The 20485-nt window shown below is 45.3% G+C and overlaps 1 protein-coding gene across 4 annotated transcripts in view; it reads left to right on the plus strand.

Moving 5' to 3' along the window:
- LOC146861982 (phospholipid-transporting ATPase ABCA1-like) overlaps nt 1-20485 on the plus strand; it is a 3104259-nt gene that overhangs the window by 1448443 nt on the left and 1635331 nt on the right. For all 4 annotated transcript variants that reach the window (XM_085641135.1, XM_085641137.1, XM_085641136.1 and 1 more), the window contains exon 16: nt 19778-19999. In XM_085641135.1, the coding sequence (XP_085497261.1) occupies nt 19778-19999 (222 nt within the window). The remainder of the gene's footprint in view (nt 1-19777; nt 20000-20485) is intronic.

Raw genomic sequence — 20485 nt, forward strand, 5'->3', positions numbered from 1 at the left:
TGTGTGTTTGGCAATGTTGTATTCCACCTTCCTTCAAAACTCTGCTAATTGTTCAATTGCTGATGTGTAATGAACCTGTGCTATGCTTTGTTAGGTGTGTTGTCTGTCTTCCCACATCTGACTGACATTTGCTTACCTCACCTGTGGACTTGTTACCACTGTCTGTGGATAGGTGTTGTGTCTGTGCATACCAATGTATTTCAGGCCAACATCATTGTGTGGGATGAGTTACATGGACATGGTGAGTGTGTGTTGTGGTGCCATAATGTTGTGTCTCCCTCACATGTGTCACATCACCATGACTCACATCATGGTGGTCATATTATTGTAGTATTTGGTATGCACTGTGTTGTTTAGCAGATCAACATCTCCATGACACATGACAAGTTGGAATCACAACAGAGGAACGTATGGTGTACTGGTGAGTTTATTTACAAACATGTGTGAGGATAGTGCACAGGATGGTGGGTGCTGTACATTGGGTTTTGAATCCAAAGTTCACAGTAGAGTTGGAAGTATTGGTAGCTGAAATGTCCAGAGTAAAGTCCACAGTCATCTGCTACATTGGACCAACATGAACCCACCATGTCATGTAGGCAAGTTCCTGTGTGTTTTGTGCAATGTACCATATATGGCTCTCCACACTTGTCAACTGCAAGACACACCTCTCCAGCACGGCCAGGGGGCACCCCTGGACACTGCATCCCCAGACAATGAGTTTGAACATATGGTTGCAATGGCTGTGTGTTTGGCCGTGTTTTGTTTGGCCAGTGCATATGTGTGATTGTCAGCCACATCATTTATCAGGCCCAGTGTCAGACATCTTGTCAGTTCATTCCCATTCCCTGTGAGGCGAGCATGGTTCAGTGTTCAGTGTGAGCTTGATGGGCCATGTGGATGGGTGGGGAATGTTTGTGACTGCAACTCCCATCATGCTCTTGGGACCAACACCGTCCTTCCCAGCATGCCCATACTTCCTTCCTTTTGACTCTGCTTCCCTGTGAGGGGGTGTGACAGCAATGGCAAGATGGCTGACTGTGCAGTCCTGGTGTTTATTGGTGCCCAGTTCCTAGCATGGTCTTGTGCTCCCCACAACAGAGCCCAGTGTCAGACATCTTGTCCGTCCATTTCCACTCCCTGTGAGGTGAGCATGTTTCAGTGTGAGCTTACTGGGCCATGTGGGTGTTTGGGGAATGCCTGTGACTGCAACTCCCATCATGCTCTTGGCTACACCCCCCTTCCCAGCATGCCCATACTTCCTTCCTTTTGACTCTGCTTCCCTGTGAGGGGGTGTGACAGCAATGGTAAGATGGCTGATTGTGCATTCCTGGTGTTTGTTGGTGCCCAGTTCCCAGCAGGGCCTTGTGCTCCTAACAACAGAGCCCAGTGTCAGACATCTTGTCAGTCCATTCCCACTCCCTGTGAGGCGAGCATGGTACAGTGTGAGCTTGATGGGCCATGTGGGTGGGTGGGGATTGCCTGTGACTGCAACTCCCACCATGCCCGTGGCTACACCCCCCTTGCCAGCATGCCCATACTTCCTACCATTTGACTCTGCTTTCCTGTGAGGGGGTGTGACATCAATGGCACGATGGCTGACTGTGCAGTCCTGGTATTTGTTGGTGTGCAGTTCCCAGCATGGCCTTGTGCTCCCCACAACAGAGCCCAGTGTCAGACATCTTATCAGTCCATTCCCACTCCCTGTGAGGCGAGCATGGTTAAGTGTGATCTTGCTGGGCCATGTGGGTGGGTGGGGAATGTCTGTGACTGCAATTCCCATCATGCTCTTGGCTACACCCCCCTTCCCAGCATGCCCATACTTCCTTTGTCTTGACTCTGCTTCCCTGTGAAGGGGTGTGACAGCAATGGTAAGATGGCTGACTGTGCAGTCCTGGTGTTTGTTGGTGCCCAGTTCCCAGCAGGGCCTTGTGCTCCTAACAACAGAGCCCAGTGTCAGACATCTTGTCAGTCCATTCCCACTTCCTGTGAGGCAAGCATGGTTCAGTGTGAGCTTGATGGGCCATGTGGGTGGGTGGAGATTGTCTGTGACTGCAACTCCCATCATGCTCTTGGCTACACCCCCCTTCCCAGCATGCCCATACTTCCTTCCTTTTGACTCTGATTCCCTGTGAGGGAGTGTGACAGCAATGACAAGATGGCTGACTGTGAAGTCCTTGTGTTTGTTTGGCTACAAGTCCAAAGAGAGCTCCTCTGCTTCACACTGTAGCCCCCAGTATGGTGTATCTTTGGCTGATATTTCACTACGGTGTGAGTCAATGCATTCTACCCGGTGAATTGTTTGGAGTTTGTGTTGAGGGGTGTGTGTGTCTCCACATGCTGGTAAGTATGGTCAGAGCTGTCAGTCCTCCTTCCCACCCGGCCAGACATCCCACCATGAAACGTGCTTCCATTGGAGGGCATGCAAGTTGTCTTTCAGGATGTCAGTCAGTGGTGTCCTGCTTCTGATTGGCGCACAAGCCCTACCAGGGCCTTGTGCTCCACACAGCAGAATCAGGTGTTTGTTAAGTACGATTACTCACCCGTAAGGGTCTCAAGGCGCTGGAGGTGTGGGGGGGGTTTCGCAGGTTCCAGTCCATCAAGGAGCCAGGTTTTCAGGTTTCTTGCGAAGATGGGGTTATCTGTCTGAGGTGGAGCGGAAGGTCGTTCCAGGCTCTGGCCGCGAGGAAGGAGAATGAGCGGACTTCCGATCTGGTCTTTCTGGTGCAGGGGACCAATGCGTAAGAGAGCTGGGCTGATCGTAGGGTCCTTTGGGGTGCGTGGAATTTGAGTCGGCTGTTCAGGTATGCTGGTCCGGTGCTGTTGAGGGCCTTGTGAGCGTGGGTTAGCAGGACCCAGTGTCAGACATCTTGTCAGTCATTTTCCACTCCCTGTGATATGAGCATGGTTCAGAGAGGTCTTGATGGGCCAATTTGGAGGGGGAGCATTATCTGTGACTACATACCCATCATGCCTTTGGATACACTCACTTCACCTGCATACCCAATATTCCTTCCTGTCAGTCAGCTGCACTGTGAGGTAGTGTGTTTGTGGTGGCAAACTGTCTGGCAGTGTTTATTTGTCTTTGTGCCACTGCCTTGCTCTATTTGTTTGTAGGTTGGTACATGTCATGACCTAGTTCCAAGTCACTATGAGATGGCAGGTATTGTGTTTGTCTGACTAGCATACACATCTTGGGATGATTATCTGTTGGTTACTGTGGCTTTGCTAATGGTGCATGGTTTCACTGTCCCCTTGCCACACAATATTGAGTATGTTGTTTGTGTACTCACCAGGCTCTGGTATGTCTGCTAGATCATGGACGCTCTCTGGTGGTAGGATGTCCCGCACCTTCTCCTCCCAGATCCTGAAGTATACTGGTTTGGCAGGAGGGCCACCACCAGTGCGCTGACTCAAGGCATGATCTTTCTCAATGAGTTTCTTGACCCTCCTGCACACGTCATACCACCTGTTCTGGATATCGGCCTTTGTGCGCAACATTCGTACTTATGCGTTCACCTTGTCCACAATCCATGCCCACATCTTTGTTTTCTGTGACATGGGGGTCCTTTGGACCAATGTACCAAATAAATGTGGCTCTACTCTGATGATCTCGTCTACCAGCACTTCTAACTCATCATCTGTGAACTTTGGATTCTTCTTTGGGGGCATGGTGATGGGTGGTGGTGGTGAGTGATGTGTGTGTGAGGGTGTAAGTGAGGGTGGGTTAGTGTTGGTTTTGCTAGCTGTATGTGTGTGTGCTTTTGGTGAGGTGCTAATGGTGTGAAAGTTGTGTGATGGGTGAGTTGTGAGTGTGTCTGTGGTTGCTGTGTGAATGTGTTTTCTGCTGGCTGTTGTCTCCTATTTGCAAAAGATCATGGTAGTGATTGATGTCCTTTATATAGGTGGAGTTGTGGGTGTGTCTTTGTTCCAGGTTTTTTTTTTATATTTATTGACTTTTTGTCATTGCTTGTTTAGTCCTTTTTTGTATTTTTTCCTTTGGGTTTTATAGGCATGAAGCAGATGTTCTTCTGACTGAGACGGATGCTGATGTTGGCTCGTGTGGGCTTCTCTGACTCGTTTACGCGGACTTTCTTCTGTGTTTCATATGCGTCGGTCGCAGAGATCTCTATTGCTTGAGGTCACAGTTTTCTATGCGTGTCGGTCATGCGGCTTGGGCTCCATGCGAGTCGGTCTGGGTTTACACGCATTGCATCGTACTGCACGGATCGGACATCGCGGGTACGTGTCGGTCGGGTTTATTCCTGGTACGTGTTGGTCGGTGCAACTTGCGTCGGTTTTCCAGGCAAATCACTGTTTTCCCTATGGCTCGGTCGTACGGCTTGTATTCCGTATGTGTCGGTTGTTATTCATATGCGTTGCATCGTACTGCACGGGTCGTACGACGCCAGTCCGTGTCGATCGGTCTCCGTTCCGGGTCCGTATCGGTCGGTACGTTTTGCGGCCCGAATCGGAATCGGCCCCTAAATAATTAATTTCAAAGAATTTACTTCCCACTCTTTGCCATTATAAACCCCACAACTCACATCTCAAATTAATTACACAATTTACATTTTTTTAACTTCTTTTTATTAAATAAACGTCAGGGTTACTATGCAACATTACTACATATCATGGTTGACAATACATATATGTCATCATATGTTACATTTCTGTGGTACATTGTCATGAGACATATTTAATTTTTAATTAATTACCATTAATTAACAATTAATTAATTATAAATGAATTACTTCCCACCCTATTCCCTATAAACCCCACCACCTATTCCTAAATAATGACACAAATAACATAATTAATTACCAATTAATAAATAAATTATTGAATAATAATTAACAAGCAATTGATAAGTAAGTATTAATAAATTAATTCCCAAACTATAAATTATAAATTAAATGAATATTATTATATGACAATTATTAATAAATGTATTACAATTCAATTACTTCACACCTATTCCCCTATAAACTCCCAACCTGCTCTTAAAGAAATAACACAATTGACATAATTACCAATTAATTAATTAATACAATTTAACAACCAGTTAATAATTAATGAATAATATATTAATTCCCACAATTAAGACTATAAGATCTAAATTAAATAAGTACTAATAAATAACAAATATTAACTAATTTATTATAATTAAATTACTTCCCACCCTATTGCCCTATAAAGCCACAACCTGCTACAGAACTAAAAAACACAATATTTAACATAAAATTAATAACTACTGGAAATGTAACACATATATCAAAAAACAAAAGCTATACTTAAAAAATAGATCACATACTTTTAAAATACATACTAAAATACATAACAGTAATTTAAAATTCGATATTTAAACAACTATATTTTTGCAAACTATATTACTAACTTCGATATTTGCAAAAACAATATTTCTTACCTTAAATTCGAAATTCTTGACCACGATATTCTTTCTTTTGATATTTCTGTATCACGATATTTCCAACTCGATATTTGTGTATGTCGATATTTTAAACTCGATATTCTGTCTGTGCACCAGCTCAGGGGCGGTCTGGGTTGTTTTTAGGGCTTGGGAGGGGGGGGTCGGGTTGTTTAGAGGGTTGGGGATACAGGTTGTTTTGAGGGCTCAGGGGAGAACGAAGATGTTTTTATGCTTGGGATGGTCAGAGTAGTGTTTAGGGCTCAGGGGGGTCGGGTCGCTATTGGGCTCGGGAGTCAGGGTTGTTTTTAGGGCTCAGTGGGGTCTTAGGTAGTTTTTCAGACTCCGGGGAGGGGGCTTAGGTTTGTTTTTAGGGCTTGGGAATTAGGGTTGTTGTTACGGCTCAGGTCGGGAAGGCTGGGGTGTGATCTTTACCACACTTATCCTTTTACCAGTCATGCCTTTACCATGAAATTGCATGGTATAGGCATGCGTGGTAAAGGCATGCGTGGTAAAGGAATGTGTTGTTAAGATGCACTTGTAGTTCAGGCCGCGTTGAAGAGTCACGAGTGGTTTAGCCATGCGTGCCTCTGTCATGCAACCCATGAAGGATATTTTAAACAGTCCTGCCAGTCTCTAAGTGTGTTTAACAGGGATAAAATAAACTACAAAAAATTTAAGTAAATTTGTGCAGTTTTGCTTCCATATATTGTGATGTCATAGACTGTGTTTGCTGACACTATGCTTATGAAACAAATGACAAACGTCATTTTTTTCAGTCTGTTGTGTTACCTGCTTGCAGTGAACACATGCATCAACAGTGCAGTATTTTTCTGCCTTCACTAAACACATGCACAAAAAGTGCAGTCTTTACATCTGTCTAATTCACTGTTCCATTTTCACTAGCTGTCATTTTGAAAAGCGGACACTGGTCACAGATTTCTAAAGAACAGCGAGACCTCTCAGTTTTGTCAATGCATTTTTGAATGTTAACAACATGACAAAGCGACGGCGGACTATGTTAGCTGCACCTCACTGCTACAGTCTTTGTGTATTAGTATTTATGATGATCAGTAAAAGTGTGCAAAGCAAATCCTGCACCTGCTGTCGTTGGGTGCAACGGCAACGCCGATCAAGAATACAAACTATATTGGAATGCTGCACCACTGAGCTTCTTTTCCAAAGTACAGAATATATGGACAAAGGTTCCATTAAAGATTCTCCTTTATTCAGACAGTATCAACGCACATACTCCAGCCAACGCATTTTGTTTAAATGGCAATGAACTTCATCAGGGCTTTAAAGTAAAAAACAGGTCAAACGTCCAATTTGGATAGCAATAGTAAATCGATGCATGTATAACTTGCTTTATATATGTAAAGACCAGAGCTGGTTAAATTCAATATGGAACAGCTCCACATTAAGGCTCCAGGTATATTAGCCCGTCATCAATACCTTAGCAGCGTATACAAAATGTACAGTGTCTGCCCCCCCCAGGGGGGGTCAACAGTTCCGATCACTCGAAGAGCCAGGTCTTGAGAGCCTTCCTGAAGGTATTCAGAGAGGGGCGCGTCTGAGGTTAATTGGGAGCTTGTTCCAGGTCTTGGCCACAATCTAGTAGAACGCTCTTCCCCCTGCTTTTTCTCTGTGGATGCGTGGGGTCTCAGCGAGGAAGAGGTTGGTAGATCGGAGGTCTCTTTCGGGTATGTGTAGGGTGATTCTGTCATTGAGGTTTTGGGGTCCGCTTTTGTGTAGGCATTTGTAGGCGTGGATGAGTATCTTTAAGGTGACTCTCTTCTCGATGGGGAGCCAGTGGAGCTTCCATAGGTGTTGGCTGATTTGCTCGTGTCGAGGGATACCAAGGCTGGGTCTGGCGGTGGTTTTCTGTATTGTCTGGAGCTTGCGGAGTAAAGACTTGTTTATGCAGGCGTAGAGGGTGTTTCCGTAATACAGCCTGCTAGTGGTGAGTGTGTGGGTGACTGTCTTCCTTTACTCGGGGGGAATCTTTTTGAAAGTCTTATGGAGGTTGCAGAGGTGTTGAAACAGCTTGAGGCGACAGAGATGAACTGTCGGTTCATGGAGTGGGAGGAGTCGAGTAAGATGCCGAGATTTCTGGCATGATCCATGAGGGTTCAGGGGTGCCAAGGTCGGTGGGCCACCAGGTGTTGTTCCATGCTGCTGGGGTGGTTCAGAGGATGAGGACTTCTGTCTTCTCTGAGTTGAGCTTTAAGCAGCTCTTGCTCATCCAGGCCGCAACGTCCTGCATTCCTTCCTGGAAGTTGAGTCTGGTGGTGGTGGGGTCCTTGGTGAGGGAGAGAATGAGATAGGTGTCGTGGGGGGCCTTGTAGATGTTGAGCGATGATCTTTGGGGACCTCCGCACTTGATTTCCGTGGGTTCAGAGAGGAAGGGTGGGAGTCTGATCCTTTGGTTTCTGCCGGTGAGGAACGATCAAATCCAGTCGAGGGTGGTTCCTTGTATTCTGGCGTCATGTAGTCTGGCGATGAGTGTGCGGAGGGAGACGGTGTGTAAAGCTGCTGAGAGGTCAAGTAGAATGAGGTCTGCAGGGTGTGGCCTTGGTTGTGGAGGGTGTGGATATCGTCAGTAGCGGTGAGTAGGGAGGTCTCGGTGCTGTGGTTGCTGCGGAATCCAGATTGGGAGGGGTTGAGGATGGCGTTGTCTTCGATGAATCTTGTCAGTTCTGCGTTGACGTCATCCCTGACTTTTCCACAAAGGGGAGAAGCAAGATAGCCCAGTAGTTTTTGAGGTCTGTCGGATGTGCTGTGGGCATCTTGAGTTGGGTCCTGGCTTCTGTGCATTTTCAGTCATCGAGGAATGTGCCGGTCTCGAAGGTGGTGTTGATGGTGCATCGTAGTTCTGGTGCGATGGTGCCTCTGTGGTAGAACGGTGGTGTGCAGGGGACAGTAGGGGTCCCTTGAATGGATACCGTTCATGGTCGAGGCTGTCTCTTTGGTCGCGATTGGTATCCAGGCGGAGATGGTGGGCTGCCTGGTGTAGCCAGAGAGTTGGGTGGCTGTGGAGTCTGGTGTATGGGTGTCGAAATTGTCATAGAGGTTTTGGATCTTCAGGTGGAAGTAAGATCCGAGCTTGTTGCAGAGGTCCTGGGAGGGAATGATGTCCGTGGTTTGGCTGCGGGGTTGGGTGAATTTCTGGATGAAGCTGAAGGGTTCCTTGGAGTTGCTGGAGTTGGTGAGGATTTTATTGTGGGTGACGGTCCTTTTGGTGGTTCCGATGCTTTAGTGGTATTTCAACATGGCGTCCTTGTAGGTGGTGTAGTTTTCAGGTGTCTTGCTGTTTCTTCAGCTGGAAACCCCGAAACCGGTCCTAGGATGCTTGATTCCAGTCCAGGGAAGACATGGCTTGGCAGTTCGGGCTGGAATGTTCCCATGAGAAGCAAAACTGGTACATGTAGGAGTCTCCTGCACAGAAGATGACGAGGAAGACATGCAAGAGGAGAAGCTATTACTTGCCATATAATAACTACTGTATCCCAGCTGAAACAGCGGTGGATGTGCTGCATCAGATGTTTCAGGTATGGTACTCTCAGGAATGTCAAAACTGGAGGAGAATCATACGCAATATCAGCAGATGTGGATGTAGAAGGAAAAACTGGTAATAAATCAATTGAAGTTTCCATCTCCCCATGTAATTGCTGGGGAGCAGCCGAAGAAACAGAAGCCATCGAGTTCAGTGAAAGTTCTCAACCTGAAATGCTTTGAGGCATACTATCCATTATTGGCCATATGGTGTAACTTGACATGTTCTATCAAAATGTAACGATTCTCCTTACGACCAGATAAAGGAGGTAGTATCACAGTGTGGGTGCCTTTCAGACCAAGGACTATGACCGGTGCCCAGTAGGATGGACCAAATCCACCTTTTCACAGACCAGATCTCCAACTTTAGGAAGCCAGCCAGAAACAGGAATCAGCACCGCTGGATCTGCAGAAGAGGGCAACTGGGCTCTTGCTTGTGAATCCCAAGCTTTTTGTAGATCCTGTAACACAGCACAATGATTATCCACCTCAAAGGTTGATGCACCCGCCACAACATCTAGACCATCAAGGTCTGGCACAAACATTTTAATGCCAAAGAGCATTTCATATGGGGTCCACCCACCCAGAGATCTTCTAGGCAGATAATTTAGTGCACGTTGCACTCCATACAAATGAGTCAGCCAACCCCTGCCAGTACCTAAGACTCTAGCTGTCAAAGATTGCTTTAAGTCTCGGTTCATCCACTCCACAGCTGAATTGACCCTCGGGCCGGTATGGAACGGAATATTGCATCTGCACCCCCAGAGACTTCATTGCAACCCAAGAAGCCTTAGAGGCAAACGCAGACCTTGGTCCGAATGGAAGGTGCCACATGTAAATGTCCCAACAAAGACATGCAAATCTTTAATGACAGTTTGAGCGTCAGCACTACGTTGAGGCCAAACCCAAAGAAATCGAGTGCTCGAAACCACTACAAATAAGATGTGTTTAAATGCAGTGTCAGATTTCAAAGCACCGCAGTGATCAAGATAAATACAGCCAAATGACTGATTAGAGATGTAAAGCTGAGTATGTGGCGGGCATGCAACAGTAGAAGGCTTGATTTGTTGGCAAATGTCACAAGAAAGAACACAGTTATGTGCCTGTTGGTAAAAAAAACACCACTAAAAACATAGTTGCAAAAGAGAAATCGTTGTATTTACTCCGGTATGGGCAGAAGCCACACCTTCATGAGCTGCAATGATCAAAGAAAGTCTGCGGTCCTCGTTGGGAATCAGCCGATCCCCAACGGACGGAATAGTTGCAAATTGAACTTGATCAGACAACAAGTGGTATGTATAACATGAAGGAAAACCTTGGGGAAATTCCGTTCCCTCCTTTGTTGCAGCAATAGCTGCTAAGATGTCATCATCAATTTTAGTCTTGGACCTTGTGACTGCTGCTACAGAACAAGTGGCTACTGCAGATTTGGCTGCCTCATCAGCCGTGGAATTGCCAACAGTGAGTGCTCTCACACGTTGATGGCCCAAAGTATGGATAACATGTGTGAATGGCAAACGCTCCTTAAGAGCGACTATCCGGACCCAAACCATCTTATGCTTAATCGCACTACCTTTAGAATCATGGAAATTATTTTGTTTCCCAAAAAATAAGTTGTCATTGAAGGATTGTACACAGTAAAACGAATCGCACACTATAAGTGTAGGAACCTTAGGATCAGCAAATTTAAGAGCCAAAACCAGAGCACGTAGCTCTGCCAATTGTGCTGTGAAGTCACCAAGAGACTGTGTGTGCACTAAGGAGGATTTAAAACCCCCATTTACAATTTTTCGAGCCTCAATCACGCATGCTGCCGAATAAGCATGTTTAGAACCAATGGCCCGCTGCCTAGCTCCATCAGTGTAAACAATGCATTTGTACTGATAAGAAGAAGCAATGACAGAGGAGGTGGGTAAACACGTTTATATCATAAAAACTCCTGTGTCTGCAAAGACGGGTCAAAGATAAAGTTGACATCAGCCGACGTCAAAGAAGTAGCCCATTGTTTCCAACGTGGATGCAAGGCTTTAGAATTTGGAATGCTAGCCTTTGTAACTGCTTCCAAAGCAGGTACAGGCGAGACCATGAAAATGCATTTACCCTGTGCCAGAGAGCGTTCTTTCAGAATCGCCATCTGGACAGCCGTCAAATATTTTTTTGTAGAACAGAAACGCATCTCAGCCGAAGTGTACAAATTCGATTTATATGCAGTGGGGACCTTATCCCCCTCATTGAATGTCAAGTAAGTGAAACCTAACGTGCCTGGTACAATCCTTATGACCAAATTTGTAAAATTGTCTTGTGTTAACAAGAAGGTGGTTGCAATCAAATCAGACTGCAAAGACGGAAGAATCGCGGTATGTTCTGAAAGCCAACAGGAAGCAGAGAATGAGGGTTGTATCAAAGAGCACAGTGGTTTGATGCACTGGGCATAATCAGGAATGTATGTCCTCCCGACAGAGCGGGACTGGCCATAGTGGGCACCGGGCATTTCTCCAGTGGGCCGCCAGGGTGGGGGGACAGTTTTTGGCCCTGGGGGGCCGTTTTTGTTACCGGGGGCCGGCAATCTCGGCCCCTGTAGGAAAATCAGCTGAAACCAGCCCTAACAAACAGCTCGACAGCACCGCCCCCTCCCCACAGGAGGCCGGCCGAGCAGTTTGCCAGGGCCGGTTTTGTTTCCCAGTCCGGCCCGGCCTATCGAAATTCAAAAAACCGAGCAAAGACTGTAACTTTTTAAGAGTAGAAGGAGGTTGCAATTGAGCAAATTTTTCCAGAAAGTGGGGTGGCCAACCCCCTACATTCATTGGTGAGTTCGTAACCCAGAAAAGAACTGCCAACAGCCAATATGCAACTTGGCAAAATTGAATTTGTATCCCAAATCTGCAAAAGCACAATGATGAGGTCCACACGCACATGATGCGGTATCAATTAACTATCTTGTCAAATAGATGTCATTGACGTATGAAAAAGCATCAGGGTAAATTTCATTTAAAATTGACACTATGCGTGCCACAAAAGCAACAGGACTATTCTTATACCCCATAGGCAAACGCGTATACCTTTTGTGATTGCCGAGGGCACTGAATGCGGTCAGGTCACGGCTCTCAGGAGTCAAATTGTGACTATAAAATCCATTTGAGATATCAAGAGTCATTTTATATTTTTTATGAACAATGGTATCGACTAACGCAGAGCTGTGGGTTTTCTGTACCGTGAAGGTACGAACAAGACTGTTCAAATGACGGTAATCCAAAACAACACGATATTAACCGTCCGGTTTCAATATCAGAAAAAGAGGAATATTCATTGATGAAACACAGGGTTCAATTACACCCTGATATTCCAATTGGGTCAAGATTTCACTGACGGATGCTATTGCATCACTTTTGATCGGATATTGTGGTTGGGGTTGATCGCAAAGGAATTTCATGTGCCGGTGACTTCATATCCCAACCCACCTGATTACGATACACTGCCGGGCAAGAGCCAGCATCTAATGCGACCCGTATGCTTGTTTAGCCCCCTCCGAGACATAATGGAAAAAACTCGGGAGAATAACATCTTCCCCTTTAGAAGAAGCAAGAACAAATGAGGGAGGAGCCCAAACAACAAACAAATCATATCTACGGTCAGAAGCGTCCTGTTTTGGTGAACCAGCATGAGAACTAGGATTCTTCTGTTGCTGCCGCTGATTTTTTTTCCATGTCTTTTTAGGAAAGACTGGATGACCCTTCATGTCCATAGGGGGCTTATTTAGTACCTGAGTATAGGGCCTTACTCCCAAATTATTGCGACCTAATGATGTATAAACATCCGCAATAATGATCGGCAACTGCCGCTGCCGGTCAACGTCCGCCACTGCCGAAAGGCGTTGACGCACTTGCAAGATAACTGCTTCACCTCAACATTGGCCAGAATCATATCGGACACAATAGGGAACATGTTCACTAATATCACCCCAAATTCCAGGGCTGGACCAGCCCTGTGTTCATCTTGAACCTTCTTTAGAACGCTCGGCAGAACGTTCATGGAGGGGGTGCAAAAGCACAGTGTGTACACCGCAGCAAACACCGTCCCCCAGGTGGTGTAATCAACTAAAGTGAGAACAATACCACTCAGTAAACTAATTGTAAGTATCCTGCATTTCTCAACAGGTGTGGTATGGGGGAAAACAGCCTCTAGTTTCTCAAATATTTCTGCAAGCCAGTAAGGGAAATCATCCCTATTCTGAGGATTTTGCCCATCACTGAATTAATCATGATGGGACTAATGACAAGACCACCACCATGTCCAGGTGGTTGAAGAGCAGCTCTAGCGGGAGCCACCTGAATATTACGTGACATAAACTTTATTACAGCTCTATGTATATGAATCAACGTTTTATGTAATTAACGTAGCTCTGCGAGAGGAACATTAGGATAATTTGGACCCATCGACTGATAAGGGGCCTAAACATACCACAGAAACAGGTTGAGGAAGGGCGCCATTAAATCATATGATATGCTCCCAGGCTGTCAACGGAACTTCAAGTAATCGATAAGGCCGATAATTCCACAGAACCACGGCCCTGTATATTCATGAAAGAGATTATCATTCCCATCCACTGCAGGAAATGTAACCCATGAATAGAAAACTTTGAAACGGTAAACTGCATCTGCCTCGACTACAAAGATAATATCAGCCCCTGCATTAGGGACTACATGTTGAGTCGGTTTGAGGGGATTGTGGACAAGCACAAACACCACTCAGGGGTCTCATGAATAAGTTCCAGATCAATCATTGGTGGCGCCATGTTGCAGGGATTCTGCAGAAATACAGATCTATGTGCAGGAAATGGGACATTGGTGTATTGGGACTGAGTCTTCCTACCACCTTAGTACCCACAAACCCAGGACCGACTAGCTATAGTGTCTCACTTGCTCTCCTACTCACTCACAGAGAAAGAAAGGTTTTGACACCCCAGAACACAAAACTTCCTGATCTCCCAGGTGTCACGGTAACAAGACACACCCTTTCGCTCACTCTCTTGTACCTGTTCACAATAAGATCTGACGGAGACACGAAACAGTTTAAAATATTTATTTTAACTAACGTGCACTAACATGCAGAATATGAGCCACAACAAGCAGGAAAATGCATAGTACAGATATTGTCAGCAGTCAGTCCATAAATCATGAGGGGAGATGTCATCATAAAAAGACAACGGAGAAAGGACTATAGTGCCTAACCTCCCTCCCCTTGCTAAGAAGAAGTATTATTATATAATAGAAGATCTCTGGGCTTTGTCAGCAGACCCCATACCTTGGCCTATAGATGGTAGATCTACATAATGGGTGATCTCCCTGGAAAGGTGCCTCTCCAAGTTTTTGTCACCTATTTGTTGCACCCCAGTAAAAACCCAAGTATGCTGTCCAAACAACAGCGGCATCGGTATGTTTTGTCTAAGGGCTAAGGACTGGCCAGAACAAAATAAAAAGGGGCATCGTTGTTCGACCTTGCACATAATGTTAAGTAAAAATCCCAGGAACATGCAGAGAGTGAAACACAGCGATGAGTTCTAATGTGAAAGCAGTCTTTGAAATTATTGCAAGAAAATACAGACGTGTAGTAACATGTGTAAAGCAGCAGGCAAGCTGCAACGTGCCCATGCTAAGTTAGTGAAAAACGACAATGTCCCAAAGGGCCATGTGACACTGACAGTGCTTTTTAACAACAAATCACACTTCTTTGAGTCCTGGAGCAGGCCTGGGTGTGTGTCTAAGAGCAGCCCTATCTCTCCTGTGGCCATGCTGATACAACCAGGTCCCCTGGAAAGGGTTCCCTGGGACTGCATCCCTAACCCGATGAACCAGGAGTCAGAGAGGACAGGGGGGCGGCCGGTCATGTAAGAGACCACAGCTGGCTGGCTCTGAGGGAAACATTTGAGGGAGACTATATTTTCCTTCTCGGGTAGGCATGGTTATACTAGAGTTGGAGGCCAATCCTCTTTAATGGCAACCTTTTAGGTCACAATTCTGAAAATGACAATTTTTTTAAGTTGGCATTTTCGTGCCCTAACCATTTTTGCAGTCCACTATTGTCATGGGCCACATGACTTCGAATGGCTCTCCTCTTGGGCTTGTGCATTCCTCTCATACAGTAACACAAAGGGGGCTAGGTGTGGGCACAATCCTGCCAGGATGGCTGAAGCAGAGCTGTGCCCTGCCCCACTTGCCCTTCAAAGGGCTTGCCTTTAGCACACACAAGGAACCTGACACCAGCATTTTGTCACCCTAGACTTCTTGGAGCCTTGAGAGGGAAAGGTAAGAAGTTTTCAGATTTGCGGGTAGTATTGGGAATCCCCCAACACAAAGGACAGGTGGACACAGAAGAATGATTGCCCTGTTGTTGGCAGAGTATTGCCTTAGTGTTTGAGGACTGCCTTGTTCTCTGAGAAGGATCTGCTTACATTAAACCCAGGCTTACCTTTGAAACTCCAACGGTCAGTTTGGTGACCTCCTGTTTGAGCTTCAGGGACAGAACAAGCTCCAGAGGCCTCCCTGCAACTGCCCAACTGACCTGTTGTACTGGGCACACCTAGACTGCACCTGGAACAGCTTAAGACTTGCTGGTTTCTGCTGAACTGAGTTCCTATTACCAAAAAGGTGTCCCCCAGGTCCTGAACGCTTGGCTGGCATCAGTTTGAGTTTCTACCCAGGTGTAAAGGTGAAATCCTGAAGTTTAGGCTCTTTACGAAAGCAAACGGGCCACTTCTCCCCCAAGACTCTGTTGCTTGTGATTATTACCAAGGCAAAGCACCAGTGAAGACCATTTCTTCACAATACAGTTACTGCCAGTGATGACCTGCAACACAAGATCTGCACCTTGTGCTACAGCATGAATGAATGAATGAATGAATGAACGGATGAATGAATGAATGAATGAATGAATGAATGAATGAATGAATGAATGAATGAAAAGGCATTTGTAGAGCGCATGGCTACCCGGGAGTGTCCCAGCGCTGAGGTCTAACATGAGCAGAGACGGGCTAGGGGAACAGCAGAGTCTTGAGTTGTTTGCGGAAGGTCAGGTGATTGGAAATCAAGATTAGGTGGAGTGGCAAGGAATTCCAGAGCTTGGAAGCATTATAGGAGAAGAGCCGTCCACCACTTCTGGCCCTTCTTATTCTGGGGACCTTGGCCAGATACAATTCATCCGACCAGAGTTTTCTATTTGCTTTGTAGGGGAGAATCATGGCTGAGTTAATGGGAGGGCCTTTTCCTGACAGTGTTTTATGGGCAATACACAAAGTTTTAAATCTGATGCATTTTTGCACAGGGAGCCAGTGGGGGGATCGTAATGCCGGTATAGCAGATTGCCTATTGGATGACCCCGTCAATAATCTGGCGGCACTATTCTGGACTAGCTGGAGTTTGGAAATTACTGCGGAAGGGGAGCCCAGGTATAATGCATTCCCATAATCCAGCCTAGAAAGTATAAGGGATTGAATCAATACCTTTTTTGCTGGTGGGGGAAGCAGAGGGAGGACTTTACATGCTGTTCTAAGCAGGCCGAAACAGGTAGCTGCTGTCTTCCTGGCCTGTGTCCTGAAATTCAGGTCTTGGTCCAGCCATATGCCCAGACTCTTAATCTCGGTCTTAGCGGTAGGTGCTCAGAGACCACATCCGATTGGGGTTGAAACTACAGGAGTTACCCAACACCATGATCTCCGTTTTTCCACCATTGAGCTTGAGCTGGGATACGTCCATCCACGTCCATCCACTGCGAGATGTCTCCTAGGCAGGTATGGAGAGTGTTGGTTTTTTGGTCCGCCCTGGTTGAGTGCAATCACCAATTGCGTATCGTCCACATAGGTCACTATGCGGACTCCAGAGGGGGCTACAATGGCTGCCAGGGGGGCCATATACACGTTAAAAAAGGTCGGGCTGAGCGAAGATCCCGGCGGGACCCCGCTTTTTAAGGGGGCCGGTTCAGATAGGACATTCTCCTCAAAAACCTGAAAGGTTCTTTCCTCTAAGAAGGATCGCAGCCATTGAAGCACAGTGCCTGTGACTCCTATATTTCTCGAACGGTGAGTTAGGATATTGTGGTTCACTGTGTCAAACGCTGCGCTTAGGTCGAGGAGAATGATGGCTGTGGAACCTCCTGAATCGAGAATTTTTCTGCTTTCCTCTACTACTGCCAACAGGGCCGTTTCGGTGCTCTGGTGAGGACGAAACCCTGTTTGGGAGGGGTGGAGCAGGTTATGGGTTTCGAGAAAACCCGAAAGGATTTTATTGACATACTATTCTGCCACTTTACTTATTCCGGGAAGAAGAGAAATTGGGCGGTAATTTCCCAGGTCAGCTTGATCTAGGTTAGGCTTTATAAGTAAAGCCTTGACCATGGCCTTTTTTCAGCTAGAGAGGACTATTCCTGTATCTAATGATGTGTTGATCAAATTCAATATGTTAGGAACTAAAGTGGCCACAGCTTGTTTCAGGATATTAAGTGGCGCTGGGTCCATGACAGCCTGCCATGACCACCAACACGAAGCTCCAGCAACGACCATCCACGATGCATGACTGGATCCTCGCGCAACAGCGATGGCATCCTATGCTGCCCGGCCTGCTTTCTCACTACAGCAACAACTATCTACAACATTCTCCCTGCTCCTCACAGCCTCCTCCAAAGCAGATGGAGCTCATAACCCTGGAATTTAAGAGGGTAACTCTTTCAGTGTGACTAACGTGGTCCCTGTATCTGGCTTGCCCTCCATCATGATTGGTGTGAACTTGTGATTTTCCCCCAGTATAGCACAAAAAGATGACTACAAGTGGCGACTTTGTGGTTTTAGGTGCTATATTTACTTAAAACATTGAAACTGACTATCTCCTGTTCTACCTGTTGGATTTTTGTTGGTCTGGTATCATTTTATTTATGAAAATTACTCTATTTTTCTAAATTGGTTTACAATTTTTTTGTGCTTTGTTTACACTTTATTAATTTTAGAGTGCTGCATAAATGCCTAACACATTTCTTCTATGGTTAGTCTGACTGCTTTTGTACCAAGCTACCAGAGGGTTAAGCACATGTTAATTTAGTGACTTTTGTGGTTCACCCTGACAAGGATTGTGAATGTTGGATGAGTGGGGCTTCCCCCCACTCAATCAATATCCCAATTTCTTACAACCACCTACTCCAGGAAGGCAATAATTTCTAAGCTACGTAAACCTCATCACAACACGGTGAACATTGTGACTTTTTGCTCTCGTCTATGGCCCATCTTATTAGCAAGGTTCTGGTTAAATTATTGGCCCTGAAAAAAGAATCTTTGCTTGGCAGGCATTTTGAACACGGTGCCCTCTCGATGTACAACACTGATGTGAAGGGACCCGCCTAATTAAGGCCAATATTCATTGCCAACAGTCCAATGGTTCTTCATCAGGAGGAGCAAAATTAGTTTCAACTTGCATTTTGAAATATATAAGCCCTTTGTAAATATCTTGCACAAGCCTATGTTTTACCGTTTTTAAATATCAACTGGAGTTATATGGCCATTATTTACATATTCACTGAAGTTCAGCAAACTATTAAGATGTTTCCTTCAATAAAAAAAATATTTATGCCTTTGATTTCATGCCACTGAGAAGTGCCTGATAGTGAACAAATTTGTCTTATTTTATAGAACCAATACACATTCAGTATATTGGTTGTGTTTTCCTTTAAGAACCTTACTAACACATGCCTCAAAGGAAACACCAAGGCGTGGTTTCATATCTTATAGAGATGTGCTTTCTGTGAACATTTTTCGAATCTCATAGACTCCTTCGATGGTCACGTTGCATATTTTTGGATAAATGAGCACAGAAGGAGGATTATAAATGGCTTCTTTTGCACCCCCCTCCACTTCCCACATACATATGGACGCCCTTTCCAATCAGGACACTGATCACAGATATACTACAGGCCTCATTTATGGCATTTTGGCCAAAGTCAAAGGGCGAAAATACATCGTATTTAAGCAACACACTGCATTCCTGTCCTTTCAATCTGTGCTGGGGCCGTTTCGGCAGCCTAGCTTCAATGTAGGCACCCTTGCACCATGGTGGAAGGGTGCTCAGTTGCAGGCAGGATTATTTTTGTGCGGGAAGGGTTACTTTCCTGCAGAAAACAATCCTAAGAAGCATTTTTCTCTTTCTATGTGTGCAGCACACTTGAGAAGAGGAAAAAAACAAGGAGAAATTAAGTGTTTTCTCCTTGTTATGCTTCACCTCTGGAGACGCAGAGATTTGGCACGACCCTGGGTTTGTTTACATGCTTTTGTAAATCTGGGACAGCATCAAATTCTATAGATGTTGAATGGAAATGCCCAAAGAACACCTCCTGAGTGCAGAATAAGGCAAAGTGCTGTGTCAACTTACTCATGATTTATGAGGTCACTCAAAGCCACGCAGGGTGGCTTTGTGTGGCATCATGAATCTTTATGAGAGCCCTGCGTTATGCTTGTACCATATTACATAGTGCAAAAGTGACACAGGGCTCTCATAAATAGGCACCTAAACATATGAAGATACGAAACTAAAAGGAATCGTAGAGGTAATGAATTTAATAGCATTTCCATTGAAACCATTCAATGCGCAGATGTATAGCGTACAGTTGTCTCCCATGGGAATCACAGCCACATATGATTGCATTACAGTCTTTCTTATCCTTGTGGCAAAAATTAGGTTATGATTTAGTTTCTTTTTTTCTGAAAAGAATGCAAAGCATGTTATTCTTTCTTATTTGTAAACATTTTTTTCTTCTTTCTTACAGTTTGGAAACGTTCTTCGCTACAGCGACCCATCAGTGTTCTTTGTCTTCATGGTGGTATTTTGCTTTTCCACCATCATGGAGTGTTTCCTCATCAGCGTGTTCTTCTCCAGAGCAAATCTGGCTGCTGCATGCGGCGGTATCATCTACTTTGTTTTGTACCTGCCCCACGTCCTCCTCTTTGCATGGCAGGATTACTTGACATTTCCAATAAAGCTCGTTGTTGTAAGTAGTATGCATATTTATCTCAGAGTTTGTTGGATTACAGGCTATACAGTATGTAACACATGTGCCAAGAATATGCTAGATATGGAAAATAACATGTGTGTTGGGCAGGCATGTTTGAAGTCCATGCAGACCAGCTCACCAATTCCCAGCATCTTGTTCCATTTATTGATATTAGCCATGTTAGATGGCTCGTCACTAATAAAAAAGCTGGTTGCAGCACAAGAGTAGGGCCCTGAAAAAGACTGCAGGGCCTTGGTATTAACGAACAGACTAGAAGTAGGGTACTGTTAAGGGGACCAGGGTCATAACATTATCGGTGCAAACAAAATAAAATTGCAGTAATAGACTGAATGTCACTTGCATATAAAATAATACAAACGGGTACACGGTCATCACAGTGTAGTTAGTGATAAGCCAAACTTCTCAAACTCTTTGCTTTGCGGGTTCCTTTATCCATTTGTAAGTTGAACATATCCTTTTTTA

This window comes from Triturus cristatus, chromosome 2_2 (assembly GCF_964204655.1).
Source record: "Triturus cristatus chromosome 2_2, aTriCri1.1, whole genome shotgun sequence".
Taxonomy (NCBI): domain Eukaryota; kingdom Metazoa; phylum Chordata; class Amphibia; order Caudata; family Salamandridae; genus Triturus; species Triturus cristatus.